Source organism: Caenorhabditis briggsae, assembly GCF_000004555.2.
Source record: "Caenorhabditis briggsae complete genome, chrX, whole genome shotgun sequence".
NCBI lineage: Eukaryota > Metazoa > Nematoda > Chromadorea > Rhabditida > Rhabditidae > Caenorhabditis > Caenorhabditis briggsae.
In genome coordinates, this window is record NC_013491.2 from 13,252,031 (window position 1) to 13,275,399 (window position 23,369).

The following is a 23,369-nucleotide window of genomic DNA, read 5'->3' on the forward strand; positions in this document are numbered from 1 at the left end:
CCAGATCTAACAAAACCATCCCCACGAGAAAATCAAAAAGTCATAGTCATTACAAGCCGCTTGAGAGGATCGAGAAGGTAAAAGCAAAATAGGTCAGGGTGACGAAGGTATCCTCTCGGCCGTCGTCCTCCCGACAATGCGGATACGAGCGGCGCAACTGTCCAATTTGCCTTTTTATGATTTTCGAAACATGTGTCACTCCCGGCGGTCGGTGGACGATGCAAAAGTCAGAGAGATATCATTTTTATTGCGGAACAAAAAGTGAAAAAAACACGAAAACATTAATTTATATCAAATCTTCGTCATTGACAGACTTCTCGCTCACTTCATCCAGTAGGGGTGTCTTGTCTATTTTCACTGTAAGTACAAGTTATTTCAGGTTTTTAACATAATAACAAAATTACTAACTTCCCGGCGGGTCCGCAGTGATTTCATACTCATAATCTTCGGTCGGTGATGTGGTGAGAGTCAGGATGTTAGGTGTCACTAGTTCTGCGGATAGCTGTCCTGGATTTGGATTTATTATACTTCCAGAATTTTTAGAATCTCCAGAATGCAAACTTTCAGAAGGCTTTTCCAGATCTTCTGTTGTCTCGACATGATCCGAAGAAGAATCCACGTTCTCTAAAACTGCTGGCGTCACTGTCATACACTCTTGACATCCGATCAAAGAATAACAAGTACTGCTGGCCCAACTGAATAAAAAAGATGATTTACAACAGTCATAAATCAAAGACTCGCCTGTTGTAGTCATAATTGCCGTAACGGTCATTCTGCTGTATGTAAGGATATTGATGCGCAGGAACCTCAACATGCACATATGGATACATTTGTTCAACGCGATTTGCATATCTAAAACATGGAAAAATTTAGAGTGCAACTGAAAAAATAAGTACCTTCTATAAGTGTCATAGTAGGCATGATAATAGTTGTAATAAGGAGCATCGTACGTTACTATACCCGGCGTTTGTGGGATCATGACTTGTTGAATAACAAGATTATTGGAAGTGGTTACAAGTGTATGAAGGCTGTAGCTGTCAATGTATTCAGAGGTAATGATGAAAATTTTAGCTGGCCTGGTGAACGCTTGTTTTGTGAGAATCGATGTTATTTGCTGAAGCATTCTAGATTATAGATTAAACCGATTATACGAACGGACCTCTGCATCAGTCTTTTGAGTTTGTTCAGCACACCATGTCCCACAAGGTAACAATTTAAGTTTGCTCACTGCTGTTTTCAAATCTGAACTTCTTCCATAAGTACCTAATCCTATCACAGGTACAGGATTATTCAAATTGTCGAATAAATGAATTCCAATTTGCGAGGCCCAGAATACAAACAATTGGCTTTAAATACAAATAGAAAAGCTCACCTCGTTAGTCCTTCCCAAGATCACCGCTCCAGATATTTTCCCCAGTAAACTTTTTACCGATTCCCATTGATAATCGGATAAATAATAAGATGCTTTGATAATGATAAGAAAATCTGTTGGCTCATTAGGGCAGCTCAGAATAAATATGGGAATGAGTAGAGAAATAAATAAATATACGATGTATGATCTCATCTGGCAGTTGACTTTTCACAGCTTTGCAGGTTTTTATATGAAACTTTTTTTCTAGCTTTTCCTTTCTTTTTTGCCATCTCCTTCCGATTTTTTTCCATTATATGCCAGATTTCGTTTTTTATTCTTTGACTCAAGTGGCTGAAAAAGCGTTTGGCGTCACCACTGACGCATCAATGTCAAGGGGTAGTTCTAATAAGATTTTCAGACACGGTATAAAATAAATTGTTTTATTAATCTGGTTACAATCAAACTACAAATATGTAAAATCTAACCCGTAAGAAATGACTTTTCTGAACACCGGAATGACTGTATTACTGGAACATAAAAAACCTGAAGGTCACATGGGTGCGATGGTTCCATCCTTTTGTTTTTGAAACTTTTCCCAAAACCGAGATATCGGCCGCATTGTTACATAAATGTCACTAAATCGAGTCCTCCTATGTTCCTCTGGGTTTACTTGTTCATTTAGAGCTCTCATTCTTACTGGCGCCTGCTGCTCGACATTGACGTCATTCAAATTCTGCTCGTTTTCTGCAATTTTATCTCCAACCTCCGTATTTATTCTCAATGATGACAACGACTGGAACAATGATGCAAAAACAGGCGTTACAAGATATTTGCTGAAATATAAATCCGAATATTTTTCTGTCAACGTTTGAAAACTTGCCAGAACAAAAGCACAAAGATGAACGCGATGATCGCAAATCCCATGGGAATCAAATTGGTGAGATACGCTTTCTGGACAATGAAGCGACATTTGACCGCATCGCACAGAATGTTGTCACAGAATCTGGAAATAATTCTTGATACAATGCACGCATGTCATTTGGTGTGATGTCTGATAAGATAATGCAATTAGTATAACAGATGGGCAAATAAAAAGTGCTCTGTCATCATTCTCAAAAATTCCCTTCAAAGTTTAAATTTTCTGAAGTGAACATTGACCTTATGGTTATTTAAAATAATATATAATCGATTTTTTCGAAAATATTTTTACCAATTCAATATTCCCTCTTTCTAATCATTAATCATCTTGCTAATCATTATAAAACACGAAAACTATATAGTGGAAATTCTCATAGTTTATGATATATTTTCGTGCTGAGTTTCTCTATCAAAACATATTTTTCACAATTTTTGATGAAAAGTTTCTTATTCACCTCTCCGGACCACAATCGCATTCCTCCTCATCTTCCTGTAACCCATTTCCACAAACTGGAAGTGATCCTTTCTTTGGAACCAGCGCATTTGATGAGAAGCTTGCTATTTGAGGTGGTATGCAAGTGTGATTTGATAATCTATCCACCATTTCTTGAACACTGCATTCGGGGAAACCGCTGAAAAACAATGAATAATGGTTTTGATCTTTGTCGCCGCTCCCTATGTTTGCTTTCCGGAAGATCTTTGAAGCAGCTTCTTCCTCTCACTCTCTCTCTGTCTGCGTCTCTTCAACTCTTACCCTCTGTTTCGGTGAGCCCCAATGCATGTTTTTTGCTCGAACTGAACTTTTTGTTTCGTAGTAAAAATCTTACCGCAGTTTTAAGCATTTTCCATCCTTAGCAAATTTGCATTTGCATTTCGATTTTTGATGATGAGTTAATCCAATCACATGAGCCAATTGATGCATGAAAACCCACGCGTTGTTCATCGTGGCTTCCGGAAAAAACTGAAAATTTGTTTTTCCCCACATTGTTTATAGAAGAACCATTTTAATACAACTTTCTCATTTTTCAATTATTTTGAACGTTTTTCAAACGTTTTCAAGGCTTACAAACGTCATTTTTATTGTGGCTTCGGGAAAAAACTGACAAATTTTCACGTTTCTAAAGAATAATACTTTTAAAAATTTCTCCAATTTTTTAAATATTTTTTAACCTTTATCAAACGTTTTCAAAGCTTTCAAACATCAAATAATAACGAGAAAAAATAAACAATCTTTGTTGCCATTTTGTCAGCCGAGTAAACAAAAATGTCAGTGATTTATTATTTTTAACTAAATTTTTTTCATGAATTTTGTAGTTACTCGAGCGGAAACATTATCAAAAATTATCAGAAACTTTTAAAAAGTGATATCTTATTTTTTCACTTTTATTCTTTTTCCTTTTTGTCTGACTTTTCGAGAAGTTTCGTGTTTTGAAATCACCAGCTAGCTGGTGCGCTTTAGGCGCGATTCAATCTAGTTTTCACTTCTTTTTTCTTGAAGGGTCACGCCAATTTATATACTATTTTTGAGCTTTTCAAAAGATGACAGCCTGACATGGGGACCAACAGACGCGTGTAGCGTTTTATATACAAGGAAGATATTCCAGAGTTCTCACACTCTTTTCTTGAATTTGACTTTATCTTTCTCTTTGAAATATCCAATATTTATTTGAAAACTCACCCCGGAAATCATCAAACTGTTCTTTGAACACATCCCATTCGAATAGGCGATCCCTCCTTCATAATTATGCCTCAACAAAACCGTCACGTCGTGCTCTATCAAATTCCTTTGCTCTTTTTTCCATGCTGTGAAATCGTCTAGTCCCATACTTGTTCCTTTCACTGGCAGAATGTCTATTATCGAGAGGCGAATGTTGAGAGGGTAGAAGTACTGTAACTTTGTTTTTAATTGAGTTTATAATATTTTTTAGCTTACTTGATTTACTGTGTGCATAAGGACTATCAAAGCGGATCGTATTCTGGCCTCGTCGTAATTGTAGTATCTTGTCTGAATCAATTTGAAAGTTTTGATTTTACTTTAAAATTTGCTTTATATACCGTGAAATCTGTATTAGAACGGCCGTTCCTTCTATTCCGAAGCACTTTTGGAGGGCCCTTCTATTACAGGGGCCAATACGTCAGAGGGGCCCATTCATTTTTTCGAAAATTTTGTTTGAAAGTTCGGTAAACTGTTATTGAAAATATTGAATTCTCGTTTAAAATGCGTTACAATCCCTAAATTTTTACAAAACTTTTACAAAAAGCAAATGTTCGAGTAGAAATGAATATTTCAACAATTTCCAACAATTTTGTAGAATTTGCGATATATTTTTAACTAGAAACGTACGCAAATTGTTTATTTCCAACAACACATTTCTGGCGGACACTTCTACTTTTCCAAACCCTTCTAGGAGGGTTCTTCTATAAGAGATGCCCTTCTATTACAAGGCCTTTCTAGAACGAGTTTTACGGTAATCCGAGTTCAATCGGAAAACTAGGACTCACCACAGCAGAATCTATACCAACTAGAAATGTGATTAGTCTCAGCTTTCCATCTGTTTTTGCTTCGCTCCAATCACTAATTTCTGTCTCCACATCATCTTCCTGTAATTTTTCAGACTTCAAATTCGCCAGAAAATAATCTAAAAGTTTTAAACTTTTAACACCTACAATTTCGGTATGAAGGAAGCTAGTAGCATCTGACAAACTTATGATAAAAAATAGAACTAGAAAAATTCCCCTCATGAGAGCCTCAAGTGCCTCCGAAAATGGGATCCGTGAATTCCGCCGTTTTGAATAGAGTGTCTGTAAAAAAGTTCGCGAATTTTAGTGTAAGGAAATATTTTGAAACCTGTGAAAACGATGAGAATGAGTCAGAAGCGAATAACAAGATGACTATCAATAGAAGAGCGCTGGGGATGGTGATATAAAAGAAATGACAAGAATAGGTTTGGACAGAACAGGAGGCAGGATGAAAAACAATAAATTGAAGTGTACAACGATTAGGTTAAAGCCGAAATGTCAACGTAATTTGGAATAGGATAATGTGGATCCGTGCCGTGAAGTAGAATGCGATGACTTTAGACGGTCAGAGAGATAGAATCGAAAAAAAAATCAAAGAAAACAGGAGGGTTTCCGCTGCTTTGATTGCTGCGTATCATTGGCGTCCACGCTATTTATAAGTTATGAGTCAGCGAATTACGATCTTCTTCTCCTTCATTGTTCACTATATGGTAGACGGGCGAAAGGGACATATACTCTCCTGAAAGTGATACTTCTTCTGACAACAATGACTAGAGAAAAGTGCTTTTTGGTTAAACTGTGAAAAATGAGAACAGGAGAAGCGTGTTTGCGCATTCACTTGAATGGAAGACAGGACACAACAAGACTCACTGGGCTCTGCTCTTTGGATGTTTTTTCTCATTACACTGACATCATTTATCATAGGACGAGATATGTCAATATAGGGTTTTAGTTTATCTTCATGGTCTGTATGAGGAATGGAAAACCTTGTATTACGGTACGAGGACAAAGAGTCACGTGGAAAAGTATCTGTTTTAAAGTTCTAGAAATCTGGAGGGTTATTCATTCTTTTTCGATATAGTCTCGGAAAAAAACTATAAAATTTTTTGAGCATTTTCAGTGGAAAAATATTTCACTTTGAATCCTCAAGCAAATATTCCAGAATATTTAGAGTTTTGAAAAACCCCTTTTGTAACCAAAAAATGCTCAAAGTGCTCGAATTAGCATTGACATGAAATTTGCACCACGACACTTTTCTCGTTATGTCGGACATTTAGAAAAACTTTCATTTAAAAAACGAAACTCTTATTTTGTTTTGTGTATTCTGTTAAAGCTACTCGAAACATTATGGACTACTTTTTAGGAGTCCAGAACTGTCAGTTTTCATAGAAAAAATCTAAATAAATTTTTATCTGATACTGTATGTGTTAGTCCTGAAAGAGAAAAAAACAGAGAAAACAGCTTTACTTAAACTCAGCTGATGAAATCTACTTCAAAGTACCACCTACCTGCCGTACACACTCTAATAGAATTACGCTTCTGATTTTCAACTTCACGCTATTTTATCTCGGTTCTATTAGTAAATACAATACAGTAGTCACCTCCATAATACTTTTGATATTATAATTTCTTCAGTTTAACACTTTTCGATATCTTCAACCGGAAATGAGATATACTTGCGACTGCATACGATACCTGCTATTCCTTTTTCCGTCATAGTAATTTTCAAAAATTTTCAAAACGTTTTATCATGCTGGGAAAAATAGATATTTGACGAGAATTTCAAAATACCATATTTATTCCCTTCAACCAAAAACATAAACTTTCAAACCACATACACCCAATTCCAATCTCTGTAAATCTGTCTCATCTTTCAGAAACATCACTAAAAGTCAAATGATCTTAACCCTCAAACACATCTGACGTGTATTTTTCCCTATCATCTTTTTTTGGCATCAAAAGTCGCCCTAATCACACTCCAAAAGTACGGATTTGCATACATTTTCAGAAAAAAATGGGCGGAGAATCGATAAAAAATGATGGAAACAAAACGCCAGAAGAGAGCAGCGGTCAGTCATTTACTGAACCTACTGAACCAATGTTGCCGGTGAGATTTGTTTTTTGATCTTATTGAAATTTTAATTTTTCAGACACCAAGCGAAAGAACGGCATGGACCTCAATCTATGTGGCTGGTGCCTGTGCATTTATTCAAGCTACACAGTTTGCAATTTTCTTCGCTAGCATGTGGCCATATATCCTGACGGTAAGTAACTGAAAAATTGATGATGGGTAAGAATATCTTTTTTAAGCTTAAACCCGACGTGAAACAAGGAAGTTTCGGAGTTGTGGTTGCTTTATACAGTGTATCACAATGCATATGTTCCGTGGGATTTGGATGGTGGAGTAATAAGCTAGGACAAGTCAGACTTCCCCTCTTAGTTGGATTCGTGATTATGGCTTTTGGAAACTTGACATACTTAAGTCTCCAATATTGGTCCGATCACCACTTGTATGTAATGATGGTTGCCAGATTTGTGGCTGGCGGAGGAACAGGTTATAAGAAACGATCAAAATTTTGAAAACCCTAAGTTTTAGGAAACATGAGCTTGCTGAGAGCCTATGCTGCTACAGCATCCACACTAAAGGATAGATCACGAGCCATTGCTTTTGTATCTGGAGGAATAGCACTTGGAACAATGATTGGACCTGGTCTTCAACTATTGTTTGCTCCATTAGGAGCTGATGGAATCACTATTCTCGGCCTTACGATCAGTATCTACACATCGCCCGCTTTGTTCTGTTTGATGCTCAACGGACTTGGTCTACTCATAGTTCAGTTTGCATTCGAGGAGAAGTATATTATTAAACATGAAAAAGAGAGCAAGGAAGATTTTGAGAAGGGAGAACAGAAGGTGAGAGATTACAGATATGAAATCATGAGAAACCATACTAACAAAAAAAACTGATTCAAAAACGTAATTTTCGTACACTACCCTCAAAATAGGATTCATGTGTTGACCATCAGGAAAAATCAGTGTCAATGTTTTGCAAACAAAAAATATCCGGAGAAGAAAAGGGGTTTTTGTATGTCCAGCTATGGCGAAATCGGTGTGGTGGTTGTAAAAGACTGGAGGCGGAAGGGCCCGGTTATTTCGCAATACAATTATTTTTGCATGCACTCGTTCCAGTTTGTGGTTTTGAATATTTCAATCTTTTTATTTACTCTTTTTATTTTCAGCCCAAGAAACTAGCAAGTCCTGATTTGATTGCCATTTTATTATGTGTCTTTACGCGATTCCTTCAAATCTTTTTGAATACCACTACAGAAAGGTACACAGTTTCTTTTTTGCTTTTTTTATTAGAATTTTATGTTTCAGTATCGGATCTGCATTTCTCATGATGATGTTCTCATATGAAAAAGAAGAAGCCGTTACTATAAATGCTGGAATTCATACAATTGCTGGAACTATCGCGGCCACAATGTTCATCTGCTTTATATTCACGAAAATTCGAGAGTAGTGAGTAAAGTTCTTGCTTATTTTTTATAATTTTTGATTCTTTATAGCGTCAGAATCCGTGTTTGCACCTTGATATCATTGATTATCCCTCTAATTTGGTTGATTGCCACTTATCCATACAGTTTCTACAGTGAGTATGTGAAAATACAGGCGAACGGTGAGTTTTTGAAAAATTGTAGCTGGAATTGATTTCAAACATTTTTCAGGAAGCAACGCTGACTGTGATCTGAATAAGTATAGTTGGTGTGCCGATCAGCCCACTGTTCCGAAATACGTGAATAGCCATCAAAGTGATCAAATTTGATTTTTTTTTTCATTTTCAGGTCTACATCATTGGTTACGTTTTGGTGTTTGGAGTAGCCTACACTATCATTAATATTACTGTCACTACACTGTATTCGAAAGTTGTTGGACCACGACCACAGGTATATTTTGAAAAAAAGTTCAAGTCGTAATAAAATTTGGTTATAGGGAACGTATCAAGGAGTGTACCAAACCGCTGGGTCGTTTGGTCGTATGCTTGCACCACTTCTCATGAGCTACACCTATACGGTATTTGGGCCATCAGTTCCATGGTTGATTTTAATTATATCAGTAAGTTTAATTTCAAACTTTTCAAACTGTTATAATTCTTGGTGAGATCTATATACTTAAAATTTGAATTCCAGTACATCCTTCTGATTGCTTTGTGGATAGTTCTTCGTGAACGAATGGTGCCGTTCGATAAATATGAAGCCAAAAAAATCAAGCCTTCTAATTGATTCCTCCTACAGTTCTCTGTTTGAGTATTTTTACAAGTATGATATCACTCCAAACAAAAACCGGTTGACTCTGTCTTTTTTTGTTCCACTCATGTGGCGTAGCTAATTTTTGATTTTATGAGTAATAATTCTGGAAGAATTAGGAATATCTTGTTGTAAACATATTGTTTATGCGACCTTTTTAAATAAACACATTCGAAATCGATATTGTCAACAAAAATACAAATCAACTCTTAGTATCAAAAAATATTAGTCCTCAGCACTTCCCACATATCGGTTTGCTTTCAAATAATCCGGATCAGTAGAGACAATTTTAGCCAGAACGAATGAGTGCAAGTTGAAGACCACAGTGACGACATCCTCACATTCAATATCCTGAAAATTGAATTTGCATAATTGGCATCAAAATATAACCGCATACTTTCACTTCGATTCTGTCAGCATTCAATGAACGATCATCGGAAAACGACAATTGCACACAAAGTTTTCCATCGTCAGCGACAGCTTGGAGGTCTCGGAATCTGTATTGCCAGATGTAGCTCTAAAAGTTGCTTTTCGAAAATATGAAAAGTCCCAGAAATTGACACTATTAGTCAATAAAATATATAAAAATTGTTTTTCAGCTGATTTTTGGTCACATCGACTACTTTCAGAAGTCTCGAGCTCGGCTGTCAAGTTCTAAATTACTTTGAAAACTTTCGTGTGTGTAAAACAGGCCTAAATTCAAAACATTGAATTCAGGAAATTTTTCAAAAATTACTAGACATACTGTGAAAGCAATTTAGGTTTGTTAAACGTCCTTCAAAAATTTCAAAGTCATCGAAGTTTTACAACCGAGCTCCAGACGCCTCAAAAAGGTAAAATTGACTGAAAATCAACTGAAAGATTTGTTTTTGGGTATTTTGTTGAGCGGTACTGTATTTAAACTCACCTTGGTTGGAATATCGTACAAACTGATCCCTTGCTTAATATCAAACACAATTCCGCTTGGCCGTCCTTCAAAATTGCAGGCAAATGTTCTAGACTAAAAACAACCCCATTGTTTCTTCAGAATCCAGTAATTTTCAGAATCACCTGCATTTGAGAAATTGTATTATAGACAGTGCGATAATAGGCTTGTTCAAAAAGCTCAAAACCAGACGCCGATTCAAACGACAAATAGTGATTTGGAACTTGTATTGGTGTCTCTATCAAGAAGCAGTTGTCTCTTTTGTCTCTTCTTGGGCTGTTGTTAGGGACCTGAAACCAATGCATTTGAAATTAAGGTGTAAATATTTTTTCAAGGTCACTTGTTTGACAGCCACATCATAGCATTTGTACAGATATACGCATTTGTTAAGGTCTTCAGAGTTGAGCTGAATTAATCAAAAGTTAAAATATCAATGAACAGAAACATACTGGTGGAACATCAAAGAAGCAGACGTCACTTCCCTTCAGAATTAAAAATCTTGGTTGCCAACGGATTTTTAGCTCTTCTTGATCGTCATCGTTTAGGTATTCATTGACCCAACCGATATAGCTGATCTGTTCACTTTGATGTAAATACTTGTTGCTCATTTTGATGCTCTTATGGTTCAATGACAAGATGTGTTTACTGATGTGTGCAATCCACTGCTCAAGTGCCAATGTATCCTCACAGTGAACTATTCCGGAAGACCTTCCATCCACAGCTCGTACTTCGAACGAGTTGCTTCTGAAAAGGCTTTGTTTATTCTTGGCTTCCTATATATGAAATAAAAATCTGGGGACTCGGGGGCGAACCTGATATTGTCAGTTCCCCAAAGGTATCTGGTGACATAGGCCATTGCTAAAGGTAGGGATGTCAATGTTTTCCACTTTTTCTCTCTTCCATCTATATGTTGCTGCCATTTGGAATCTGAGAATCTGGATTCGGACTGGGCTTTGTTGCTCTGAAAATTAATTGGTTCATATACGGTACTGGTCAATAATAGATATAGAAATGTGTTTCTTAGTGGAGTTTGACCATTTTCGAGAGCATCTGAGGCGTCAAGTGCCCTATCACTTTGAAAGTTTTGGAGGATATAAAACAGACTTAAATTGAAAATTTCGCATTCACCGAATTTTTTGAAATTTCTTAGCTTTTCAGCTACTTGCCGATTTTTGAGAACTTTTTTCCACTTTTCAGTTTAAAACGAGAAAAATAAGGGTTTCTTTCAAAAATTGGCAAATAGCTAAAAAACTAGGAATTTTCATAAAATTCTGAGAATGCAAAGTTTCCATTTTATGTCTGTTTTATAACCCCCAATATTTTCAAAGAGATTGGACACTTGACAGCCGAGCTCTAGACTCCTGAATATGATAGAAATAGCAGAAAATCGACTGAAAATTATGTTTTTATTTATGTATCTTACTGACCGCTACTGTAGATTTTTTGGGTTTAGTGTCAAAAAACTAACTCTAGTGCTTCTACCATCAAACAGCTGATCAAGTGTTCCATCTGGTTGAAGTGACTGCGCTGGTCTGAAATTATAGCCTTGTTTGTTTTTTTAGCTCAATTTCCTCTTTTTCTTTTCCCTCTCTTTCTCTGGAACCAATGCAACTATATCCTTTTTCGAAAACATTGTTTGTCGTCCCTCCTCTGGCAATGTGCCAAACTGCGCCGCACATTTTTGAATTTCAAATGCAGTGAAAAGCATTCATCAGAAGGGATGGCGTGAGTTCCGCGCGGGCTTCGGACACACAGAAGCTCTTCCACACTCTAATCCATCAGTTTTATGTTGTTTCTTCTCATGTTTCTTCTTTCTATTTTTTTTTCTTTTTCGCATTTCTCGTCTTCTTTTTCCTCTTTTTTCTTTTTCTAACATCTTCAAGCTCTATACTTTTTTTTGTGTCTTCACAACAACAACGAAGACATGTCCAAAGACAAGACGTCCCGTCGAAAATCGACAAAAAGGAAGCGGAAAATATGCCGAAAAAAAAACTGCCAGTATATGTGGAAGAGAAAAGTAACTCGGTTGGCGGAAAAAGCTCTTTTAGTGCTACTAGTAACAAAAACTCACTTTAGAAACGGCGTCATGTGGGTGAAATGGCGTACACCCAGTGTCACTTGGTCGCCACTCGATTTTAACATGTTTACCACTTCATCATGACTCTGGCCTAAAAATGTCTAGCCTTATTTGGTGGTGGCTGAATTTATTTATCCGATTTATCAGATTTATTCCACCTGCTCCGTTATTTTTACATCCTATGAATTCGATGTATTTCTTCTGGAACTTTCTCTGGTCTCTGATGCAATGACCCTATTTTTCTTCCTTTAAGTTTTCCTCAGGGAACTCTCCTATTATAATTAGGCTAATACAGATAGAGACTCTTTTTCCGTCGTTCCAGTATTTTCTTTTTTTCTCTCCTCACCTTCGATGGATACTCCATTAACTTCTACGATGGCATCTCCTATAAACAACTCTCCACACTCGTCGGCTGAAAATATTTGTATAAGGCGCTCTCCTATTCCTCCAGAATCAATTTTCACTACGAGATGTATTCTGACGTACCCGGCAATCCCTTGAAGATTTTCGAAATGACGATTGGCATATTTTGCGCGTTCTCAGATCCTCCCTTAATCGGATATATACGTTTCCCGAATTCATTTTCTTTTTTTGCTCACTTTTATGGACAATCCAAATCCCGAGTCGGGTTTCTTGACTATGACCACTTGCCGCGTAGCGTTTTCCATGAGAATATCTTTGGCCTCCTCTGGCTCGGCGGTACCATCGTCGATGACTTGAATACATAATTCATCTGCAATGAAAAGTTGACCACATCAAGTTTCTCTTTTTTTTAGGACAAAAGGCCATACATTTTCTATGACCAGTGTTGCTCTTCTAAGAAAATTCCTCCCCGAAAAGTCTTCCCAATTTTTCTGGACTTCTTGGTTACAAACCAAGCAAATAAGCCGGAGAAAAAAGCGCAAAGACGTGCCGATTCCCAACAACTCAATTGTATACTATGGACGCCAATTTCCGCACCATGAGCCTGCCCAATAAAGTTTTCACACGAAACGGAGTTCTACGGGCATCCTGTCACGGTTCCACTCTTCTATTTCGTTTTATTTTCTTTTTTCTCTCGCCAGAAAATTTTCTCTTCACTTTCTTTTCCAGAACGTTGTGGTGAAAATGCGCAATTTTTATGGGTCCCATGAGAAAAGTGAAAAATGCTTTCACTCAAAAATTTATGGTTTCTTTTTTGGCTCGTTTTTCTTTATTTTCACCTTTTGACAAAAGTAGTCTTGACGATCGTGAGGTGGAGGTCTCGTCGCTGATTAGCACTATTCCATGATGCACCTAAAGTATAATTATTTGTTTTAATAAATAATTTTTTTATTTGAAAATTCTTGTTTTTCAAGTTTAGTACCTATGCCGTACATGCTGCAATAGAAGTCCACCTAATAAGTACATTTTGAGCTCAATTATCTCGGTGCTTTCAAAAGATATGAAAAATTTATTAACTGATAAAATGTTGATCATTTGACAAAAAACGGTCTATCGGTAGACAAAATTTTGATATCTTTTAAAGGAAGCGGGATAATTGAGCTTCAAGTGCACGCATTGAGTTTCTATCAAAGCATTCACAGTAAAATAGATCGCGTGAGATATTTCAGGGTTTTATATAAAATCTTATTTTGCAACAGTTGAATTCATTTTCACTTTCATTCACTACTGTAGTAATACTACAACACTTCGACCTCAAGAACTGCTTTTATTCTTATTTCAACACATTTTATTACCACCACTCACCACATCTAGGTTATGATGGGATTTCGTAACCGACATCGGATACTTCCCAAATAGATTAAGCAATATTTAGTAGGACAATGAACTGAAGGGACTAAAAATGTGCCACCGCACATACACACAAGTCAACTTTGAGGCTCTTCGGAGCTCCAATCTCCTCTATCTTTTCTCATCGGAAGCGGTGTAATACACACATTACAACATAAAAGATGCCGGACTGGGTGAAGGCGACGGAACAGCAAAAAGATGAAAATTTCGAAATAAGAATTAGAGAGATAAACAGATAATGGTGACTCGTGTTTTGAAATTTGATCGTCGGTACATGAAAATTAGAATTCTCAAAAAATGAAGTACCAGATAGTTGAATGGAAGGTCGATAGATTTTTTTAAAATACTGAGATTTGTATTGTTCCCTAATTTTAACAGATTTACTTACCCAGCTACAAACCTTGTTTTTCTTTTTCAATTTTGGACTGAAATTATGTTTATGCTGAAACGAATTTGTGATACTAATAAAACCGAAGAAATCAGAAACTCTGGAAGTCAATACTTTTCAAAAAATCGTATGTTAACATCTAATTTTTCAACTTCTGCCCTAAAAATCGTGATATTTAACTTTTTATATTCCGTAAGTTGAATTATTCCACCGAAAATTAATTTTCCGAGTTTTTAACCTCACAAAACTCTTTTATAATTTCTGAGAACCCTTTCCACATTTCCAACATCAACTAATGTTTTTTTTCCAATATGATCTATTGCCTTGTTTATTTCATAATTATCACTATCTGATTCCCATTGTTTTCCTGACACCCGTCCCATTTAGTTTCCTAACCAGATTTGGAGTCCCATCCATCACTGTCACAAATCGTCCCCGCTTCCATTATTATTGTCGTCTTCTTCCCCCGTTTCGCATCCATACCAACTAATGTATTCTATCGGAACATTTGAATTCTTCTCTTTCCTCAATGGTCCCGCCCAGATTTTCGGTATTCAATGAGCATTTGAGCTCTAAACAACGCTTCGTTTTCCATATATTTCTCGATGTGCGTTGCGAGAGAGAAAGAAAAAAAAACGGTCGCCGATCACCTGCGGCGACGCGTCATAATTTCGCAATATATTCGGTTTGGAACCAATGTGTGTGCAAGCCAATGTGTCTATATTTTCTGTGTTAGTGAGTCATCACTTAACACTCTAAAAAGTCACTAACACAGTCTATAAGCACAAAATTTTATTCGATTTTCCTAAACTTTTGTTTTTTCTTTCAAAACTGATTTTACCTCTGTAAAAATCAAAATCTTAAAAAACGCAATTCATTGTCCACAGCACCTCTCTTTTTCTTCATATTCTGGGTTCCCCAATTATATGCGTTTGAACCAAAACCATCTGCCACCAAATCTGAGAATAACGTACAATCCCGTCCGTTAATCCTGTCGACCTCGAGAAAGAGACCAAGCGGACTGTTTGTCGTCATTCATCGCGTATTGTACGCAATACAGTTCTCTCTGTGGTTGCACACACACTATAATCCGTTATGTTACATTGTATCTGTTTATTGTTGTTCTTATCAACGATTTTCGTGGGTTTTCTCATTTTTTCGCTATTTTCTTTGGAAATCTGGTCCAAAAAGCATTTCTCCATTTTGTGTGGTTGAAATAAATGTTTTTTAGAATCTAATTCATTTGGTAAGAGCAAGGAAAGCCATTGAAAATCATTTTAAAACGGTTTTTCCTGAAAATTCTATTTTTCAAAATAGTTTTCATTTTTGGAAAACGCTAAAAGCTTTGACTAACCAAAAAGAAACTCATCCCAGCCCACCAAAAAACATTCTGAGAAGATGAGAGAAGGGAAAAAATAAGAAAAAAAAAAGTAGAAGCGCATGCATCATCTTTTCTTTTCTCTCTCATTTTTTTCAACATTCTTCAAGACTCGACCTTCCCCTCTCTAGCCAAAATTGCGACACTTCTACTTTTGAAAAGCCTATTTGGCGCACAGCACAAATCCACTCGGCAACACACTCTCTTTTTTTCTCTTTTTCAGTCACCAAAAAAAAAGGAAAGTCTCACTTTTCGCTTACAAAATATCGATTTTCTATGTGCTCTTTGTCCCTGACCAGTCCTAAATTGCTTGCCAACACACAAACAAAGAGAGAGAGAGAGGAAAGAGGGACATACAAATTTTCCCCTATCTCTTCGATGTAGCATCCCTTCAGTTCAGAACTGCTTTGTAGTCTTCATCCCTAGTCTTCTTTTTCTTCTATTCCTCTTTTTGCTTCGTTCCCGAGAAGGAGAGAAGAAGAAAGGGTGCATGTGTGTCTTGAGACCTCCCGAGAAGAAGAAGAAGTAGAAGACGATGCATATTCTCTCAACCTGAATGGAGCAGATGGTCTCCTCTATTTACTGCTTCTTTTATGGACCCACTCCGTTTTTGCAACATTCGCCCCTCATGTCTCTTGTTCTCTCTTTTTTCCTTGGGACTATTCTTTTAGCTTTATTCTCCGTTCAACTCGAACCAAATCTAATTGTTCTGTTTTTGCAGGTAAACCGTGAGTCCACCAACTAAATTTTTTGAGTGATGTCACTCAAACAAATCGTTGGGCATAGTAAGTTAAAATTTAAAAATTCAAATTTCGATCAAGTGATCATTTCTTAAAATTTCAGAATTGCTCAACGATGTGATCCGACCATTAAAAAAGGCAGAAGGCCGTGGTGCCTGGAATGTTTTGATTGTGGATACTCTCGCGATGCGTATGCTTTCCTCATGTTGTAAAATGCATAATATTATGGAAGGTTCGTTTGACTCTCTCTTATCTCAAAAGGCCAATCTATTCCTCTTTTTTTCCAGAAGGAATTACGATTGTGGAAGATTTGAACAAAAGACGAGAGCCTTTGCCGACACTCGAAGCCATTTATCTGATTGCACCAACCGCCGAGTCTGTGAGTCGCTTCTTAATCTTTCCCATATATCTTCATTCATCTTTTTTTTCAAGGTGGATAAACTGATTCAAGACTATTGCGTGAGGAATCAGTACAAATGTGCTCATGTGTTTTTCACTGAAGCTTGTTCGGATCAACTATTTTCGACTTTGTCCAAAAGTGCAGCTGCAAGATTTATCAAAACACTGAAAGAGATTAATATTGCATTCACACCTTATGAAAGTCAGGTAATTCATGAATCTTGATAAGAATATGTCTACAAAAAAACACGTTTTTAAGGTTTTCAATTTGGACTCTCCGGATACTTTTTTCCTGTATTATAACGCTCAAAAGCAAGGTGGATTATCATCAAATCTCGAGAGAATTGCCGAACAGATTGCCACTGTTTGCGCCACCCTTGGAGAATATCCATCTCTGAGGTACGCTGAATAATTGAGTCTTAACAATCTCAAAAATAATGATTTCAGATATCGTGCGGACTTTGAGAGAAATGTCGAGCTTGGACATCTTGTTGAGCAGAAGCTGGACGCCTACAAGGCTGACGACCCGTCAATGGGAGAAGGAGCTGACAAGGCACGCAGTCAACTCATCATCATTGACAGAGGATACGACGCCATCACTCCGCTTCTCCACGAGCTCACTCTTCAAGCAATGTGCTACGATCTTCTTGGTATCGAGAATGACGTCTACAAGTACGAGACAGGAGGTAGTGAGAACTTGGAAAAAGAGGTGAGTTCTTGTTGTCCCGGAAACATGCAATTATAGTAAAACTCCGTCGGAAAAACATGCTTCGCGCTGACACATTTACCCCATTTGCAGGTGTTGCTCGATGAGAACGACGAGTTGTGGGTGGAAATGAGGCATAGACATATTGCCGTTGTTTCGCAAGAAGTCACGAAGAACTTGAAGAAATTCAGTGAAAGCAAGGGAAACAAGGGAAACATGGACTCCAAATCGATCAAGGATTTGTCGATGCTCATCAAGAAAATGCCACAGCACAAGAAGGAATTGAACAAGTTCAGTACCCACATCAGTTTGGCAGAGGAGTGCATGAAGCAGTACCAACAAGGAGTTGATAAGTTGTGTAAGGTTGAACAGGACTTGAGTACTGGATCAGATGCGGAAGGAGAGCGAGTGAGAGATGCAATGAAACTGATGGTCCCACTCTTGATCGACCCAGCCGTGAGATGCGAGGACCGTCTTCGATTGATCCTTCTTTACATCATCTCTAAGAATGGAATCACTGACGAGAACTTGAACAAACTCTTGCAACATGCAAATATCTCAATGGCTGATAAGGAAACCATCACCAATGCTGCCTATCTTGGACTGAATATTGTTACTGATGTGAGTTTAGTTTTCAAATTGCATGGCAGCACATTTGAGAAAAAAATTGGAGGGTGCACTAATTTTTGCGGCATTGGGTACAACCCCACCCAGCGCATAAAATCCTCAATTCGGGGGTACAAAATACGTGAAAATTAGTATTTTCTAATTGGGTGTTTTTTACCTCTGAATTGTGTTGTACCCCGTTGCACCCCCGAATTGTTGAGCCATCTTATTAGTCGTTGAGTCTTAAGCCATTTCGAAATAATCGCTACAAATACATTTTCCAGACCGGCCGTAAGAAGACCTGGACGCCTACAAAGAAGGAGCGACCACACGAGCAGGTTTATCAGTCGTCTCGATGGGTCCCGGTCATCAAGGATATTATCGAGGATGCTATCGATGAGCGTTTGGATACAAAGCATTTCCCATTCCTTGCTGGAAGACAAGTCAATCAGGGATACAGGTATTTATACAGCTGTAGATCATAATCAAAAGATTTTAGAAAGTACCATAAGATTTTTTATACTTTTGCCGTTTCATCTGGACATTCTGCACCAAGTCTGAAAAGTTTTAAAAATTAAGATTTATTTTAGTATGGATAATTCCAAAATTAGATCCCAGACAATCGCACCAACAATTCCGCCCCCTCTTCGCTTAACTACCGTAGGTGTCGCGCACCTTCATTTTTGATCACATGATAATTGATTTACAAAAGTTGCATTTTGCAATTAGTATTTTTTGTATCACTATAAAGAAATCTAACGGATTTGAAAGACGGAAAATGATTCGGGGGGTACAAAAAATTTGGGATCATTAAAATCAAACCGATTCATGAATACTCAACTCGAGGTACAAAGTACCGTAAAACCTGTAATAGAAGGGCCCCCACACTGTCAATTTTGAGCTTAATTATTTCGGCTCTTATAAAAGGTATCAAAAACGTGTTAACTAACAAAATGTTTGCAATATTATGATAAACAATTTGTCAGTTGACAACTTTTTGATATCTTTGGCAGGAATCTAGATAAATCGGCTCAAAGTTGAATGTTAGGGAACCCTCCTATTAGAGGTTTTACGACACCTTTAAAATTTTGTAGCTTCGAATTGTAGATGTTGTACCCATCAATCGACTTGTACTCCATTGTACTCTCAAATGGTCATACCCTTGAAAATATTTTTGGGGAAAAACCGTTTTATACTTATCGTCAAACAAGATTTTATGCATATGGGATCGCTGAAGCTTTATAACATTAAAATCAACGGACGGGTGGTGCGTAATGCATATTACAGAAATATTAAAATTTCTGTATATTCCAAAACACAATTGTTTGCAAATTCAAAATTATTGGGAAAAAACATAAACATAAGTAATCAAAATGTGATTAGTGCAAAATCATAGCAAATCGTCAATTCCAGCGCGTTGCAGAGCAATTATTTCTCATTAATCCGGCTTCAGAATTCCAACTATAATTCTTACAGAGCCCCAGCATCCGCTCGTTACGGTCAATGGCACAAGGAACGCGGACAACAATCCAACTACCGTAGTGGTCCACGACTGATCATCTTCATCATCGGAGGTGTCACCTTCTCCGAGATGCGAGCAGCCTACGAAGTGACTGCTGCCCGGAAACCATGGGAAGTCATTATTGGTTCCGATCGGATAATCACACCTGACAAGTTCTTGACAAACTTGCGTGATTTGAATAAGCCACGTGACATATGACATACTGCGGGGTACCGGAAAGAATCGACGATTGACGAAACGATGAGATATGGCCCAATTTGAAAGCTAACTAACTAAAAAAAACTCACTTCTTGCTTTTTTTCTTTTTCTAATTGTCTTTTTTCTTAGATTTTTTCGTGCCCCAACTCATTTGTCCGGTTTCCTTAAGAAGCGTAATAACTACTGCCGTTTTAATAAGTTGATAAGTTTTGAACAAGTTCTAGCTGTGCTACGTGCTCATAACTCTTCCATGCCTTTTTCTCCAATATTCAGTTTATCCATCAGACCAAAACGCCAGACACACCAAATATAATGTGTGATCTATTTAATTTATTTTATGTCTCCCAGAATATTTACTCCCCTTCAACAGTTACATGTACCAATCAATTCTGACTGTCATCCTAAAATGCTGATTGTTTTGCTTTAATTTATTGGTTTCGCGCTTCCGCTAGTTTATTTATTTGCCTTGGTTTTCTGTCATTCCTTGTCCCCTTTCAACCTCAAATTGAACCAAAAAAAAAACTCTGCAATTTTTAGTTATAGGCTAGTCGAAATTTGTATATCTATTTATTTTTTACTTTCTTTGTAAAATGCCTGTCTCCGTTTTTGCTTTTTTCTGTGCTAAAAACTGAGAATACACGTTGCAATAATTCCCAAAAAAAGTTCACAAAAAGCTTGTGATTCGACGTTGTCAAGTCAGAAGAGTTGTGCATTTGTTACATTCCTTGTTGTCTATCCGGTTCTATCTGTAGATGATTTTTTGTTAAAACAAAATTTCTTGACGATGCGAGTGTAATAAAGAACAACTTGCAAAAAACTTGGTTTTGCCTTTCTTAAATCGTAAGCTTTTACTAATTCATTGTTTTTTATCAGATTTTCAGTAATACCACGGCTGATTAGGGAACTATCTGAGCATGACACCGAATCACAATTCATGACCTATATCATTAGAAAGCCCATAAAAATCTGATTCGGAATATATTTTCTGTTTTTGCAAAACGGCGGTGATCTTCGAGAAAATTAGATCAAAAGATAATTTTCAGTTGATTTTCAGGTTGTGGTTGGATTTTTGAATTTGAAATAAATCTATCACTTGCCTCGAGTCGATTTTGAATAGATTTCAGTATTAAAATTCTCGACCAAATTTTCTCGAACCTCACGGCCGTTTTGCAAAAACGGAGAACATATTCCGAATCAGAATTTTATGGGCTTTCTGATGAAAAAGGTCATGAATTGTAACTTGGAATCATGCTCAGATAGTTCCCTAGTGAGCAGAAAACATCCTTCGAAAAAAAAATTTATTTGTTTCTAAAAAAACCGTAATCATTATTTTTGGGACTTTTGACACAAAAAAACCAAAATATTTATTTGCAATACTGGCTGAAATTTCGTGTCGAAAAGAACAATGTTTCAGAGTAGGCATAGTACCGGCCAATAAGATGAACAAAAACGTGTTTTTCATTTGATTTTGACCATTTTCAGGAGTCTAGAGTTCGGCTGCCAAGTGTCCGATCATTTTGAAAATTTTAGAGGTTGAAAAACAAAACTAGATTCAAAACTTTGCATAAGCTGTATTTTTTGAAAATCCTTAGTTTTTCAGCTGTTTGCTGACCTTGGAAGGACATCCCCTTCCGACTCACTTCTATAATGTAAACGTGAAAAAAGCGGCTGTATTCCAAAAATTGGGGGAAAACTGTAAAACTGAAAATCTTCAAAGAAAGTGGTCGGAAAATTGATAGCCAGGTTTAATACTTTTAAAAATGATTATATACTCTGAAACTGAGGCCATATTCATGAACATTTCCCTTGGAAAATCGTTTTCTTTCAAAAACTCAACTGAAAAGGCGTGAAAATTGAAGGAAAATCGTTTTCCTTTTGGAAAATCCTTATATTTTCATGAAACAGGTATACTTATCTCGATTTGTGTTTACAGCTAATTTAAAGAATTTCTGAATTCTAAAAAAGTTGTATGTTGATATTGTCGAATTAAAAAAAAAGTGACACCTGAGAATTTTAAAACTTATACTTTTTTTGATCTACGAAAAAGTGCGGCAAAAACGTAATATTTCAGAATTTTGGCTCGTTCGAGCTACTTCCGCGTTTAACTTTAGTTTTTTGCTGAAAAATAGATTCTAGAGATGCTGGCGATCATTTTTATACCAAGGAATCAAAATTTTGTTCAGAAAATCCCACTAAATTCACATAAATAAATTTGTTATCTACAGTATCCGTTTTCGCTCCGCCCCCTTCGTAAATCGACTCGAGCGCCGTCTCCGAGATTTTTAGGTGTCACTTTTTTAAATCCGACAAGAGTATAGTATATTAAGTGCGTTATTTTAGATTTTAGATTTATTTGTTTTCAGAGCGGTGACCAACAGTACATAAGAAAAAGGCAGCCCCCCCCCCCTCATGAGGAGCGCCTAATAAGTTAAAAAGAGAAATATAATGGAAGAGGGAGGAATTATATACAGTAAAATACATGTGTTAAAAATAAGGATAATAGCTAGTAGCGAGAAATAGAAGAATCAAGGAGATTTTCCAATTGGAACGGGGTGAGGAATTGGGGTACATTGGCAGTTATGGCATTCCAAAATGGGATGGTGGATGCAAAAAAATCATTGATATGGTGATTGAGGCAAATTAAAGTCATGGGGCGACGGGCAGAGTTAGATAAGCGGAAATGAGATTCTGGGTGGGGAATGTAAGAAGTAAGGTTAGTTATTTTGTACAGAAGCATTAACTGAGATTTAAGGCGTCTATGACGCAAAGAAAAAAAAATTGAGAATTTGGAGTCTGGAAGGATAAGAGGCACCGGGGGTAGACGAAAATGGTATATTGCAACGTTGGAAAATAGTTTTGGAGGATAAACGAAGGGGGGACTCAAGTTTTTTAGACAGTTTGGAATTGGGATGGGGGGAAAATATGACCGAGCAATATTCAAGAATTGGCAAGACGTAGCAATTGAAAAGGGCAAGGTGGAATTAGAGGGATTTGGAGTTAAAGGATTTAAGGAGTTGTTTACACCGGAGAAGGGCAAGGGAGGAGACACGATTGATATGATCTGAGAATTTGAGGTTGGAATCTGTTAATAAACCAGATCACGGATGGGGGAGGATGCTGTAATGGGGAGGCCATCAATTGTATAGGGATGAGAGGGGTTGTTTGGGCCAAGCCGGAGAAGAGCAGTTTTGGCATGAGCCAGAGGAAGAAGGTTAGATTTGGCCCAGGCACCAATATGGTCAATACCTGATTGAATGGAGGAAAGATCGTGGGAGAATATTTTGATATCGTCAGCAAAACAGGAAAAATGTAAGTTGGAGGGAAGGGAAAGGAGAAGATCGTTAATAAATATGATGAAGAGTAGGGGACCGGCTACAGTGCCTTGGGGAACGCCAGAGGGGATAGGGTGAGAAAGAGGTTCGATGAAATGGTTAATTTTGACAGAAAAGGAGCGGTTAGTGAGGAAGTCTTGGAACCAGGAGATGAAGAGGGGTTGAACACCAAAATTTGCCAACTTGGCTAAGAGGAGGGCATGAGATACATTATTATCTAATTTTTAACCCA

At 37.1% G+C, this 23,369-nt stretch overlaps 4 protein-coding genes across 4 annotated transcripts; 2 read left to right on the top strand and 2 right to left on the bottom strand.

Moving 5' to 3' along the window:
- Positions 1 to 286: 286 nt before the first annotated feature.
- CBG16757 lies at positions 287 to 5,011 on the bottom strand (the record flags this gene model as incomplete). Its single annotated transcript, XM_045239996.1, has 11 exons — positions 287 to 357; positions 409 to 695; positions 897 to 1,114; positions 2,049 to 2,184; positions 2,232 to 2,354; positions 2,725 to 2,901; positions 3,097 to 3,230; positions 3,948 to 4,157; positions 4,203 to 4,274; positions 4,772 to 4,870; positions 4,937 to 5,011. The coding sequence occupies 11 exons, from the start codon at positions 5,009 to 5,011 to the stop codon at positions 287 to 289; spliced, it is 1,602 nt and encodes a 533-aa protein (XP_045096054.1).
- Positions 5,012 to 6,803: 1,792 nt separating this feature from the next.
- Positions 6,804 to 9,069, top strand: CBG16758 (the record flags this gene model as incomplete). Its single annotated transcript, XM_002645038.1, has 11 exons — positions 6,804 to 6,896; positions 6,940 to 7,053; positions 7,100 to 7,343; positions 7,386 to 7,702; positions 8,029 to 8,120; positions 8,168 to 8,308; positions 8,356 to 8,465; positions 8,515 to 8,582; positions 8,632 to 8,733; positions 8,780 to 8,902; positions 8,977 to 9,069. The coding sequence occupies 11 exons, from the start codon at positions 6,804 to 6,806 to the stop codon at positions 9,067 to 9,069; spliced, it is 1,497 nt and encodes a 498-aa protein (XP_002645084.1).
- Positions 9,070 to 9,318: 249 nt separating this feature from the next.
- Cbr-stn-2 lies at positions 9,319 to 13,859 on the bottom strand (the record flags this gene model as incomplete). The annotated part of the gene is made up of 14 exons (XM_002645039.1): positions 9,319 to 9,444; positions 9,497 to 9,610; positions 10,001 to 10,093; positions 10,144 to 10,308; positions 10,359 to 10,424; positions 10,468 to 10,762; positions 10,831 to 10,979; positions 11,487 to 11,550; positions 12,090 to 12,186; positions 12,442 to 12,507; positions 12,582 to 12,645; positions 12,695 to 12,828; positions 13,298 to 13,370; positions 13,824 to 13,859. The coding sequence occupies 14 exons, from the start codon at positions 13,857 to 13,859 to the stop codon at positions 9,319 to 9,321; spliced, it is 1,542 nt and encodes a 513-aa protein (XP_002645085.1).
- Positions 13,860 to 16,391: 2,532 nt separating this feature from the next.
- Positions 16,392 to 19,805, top strand: Cbr-unc-18 (the record flags this gene model as incomplete). Its single annotated transcript, XM_002645040.1, has 9 exons — positions 16,392 to 16,419; positions 16,478 to 16,606; positions 16,662 to 16,753; positions 16,807 to 16,980; positions 17,033 to 17,172; positions 17,221 to 17,482; positions 17,573 to 18,100; positions 18,370 to 18,545; positions 19,562 to 19,805. The coding sequence occupies 9 exons, from the start codon at positions 16,392 to 16,394 to the stop codon at positions 19,803 to 19,805; spliced, it is 1,773 nt and encodes a 590-aa protein (XP_002645086.1).
- Positions 19,806 to 23,369: the final 3,564 nt, after the last annotated feature.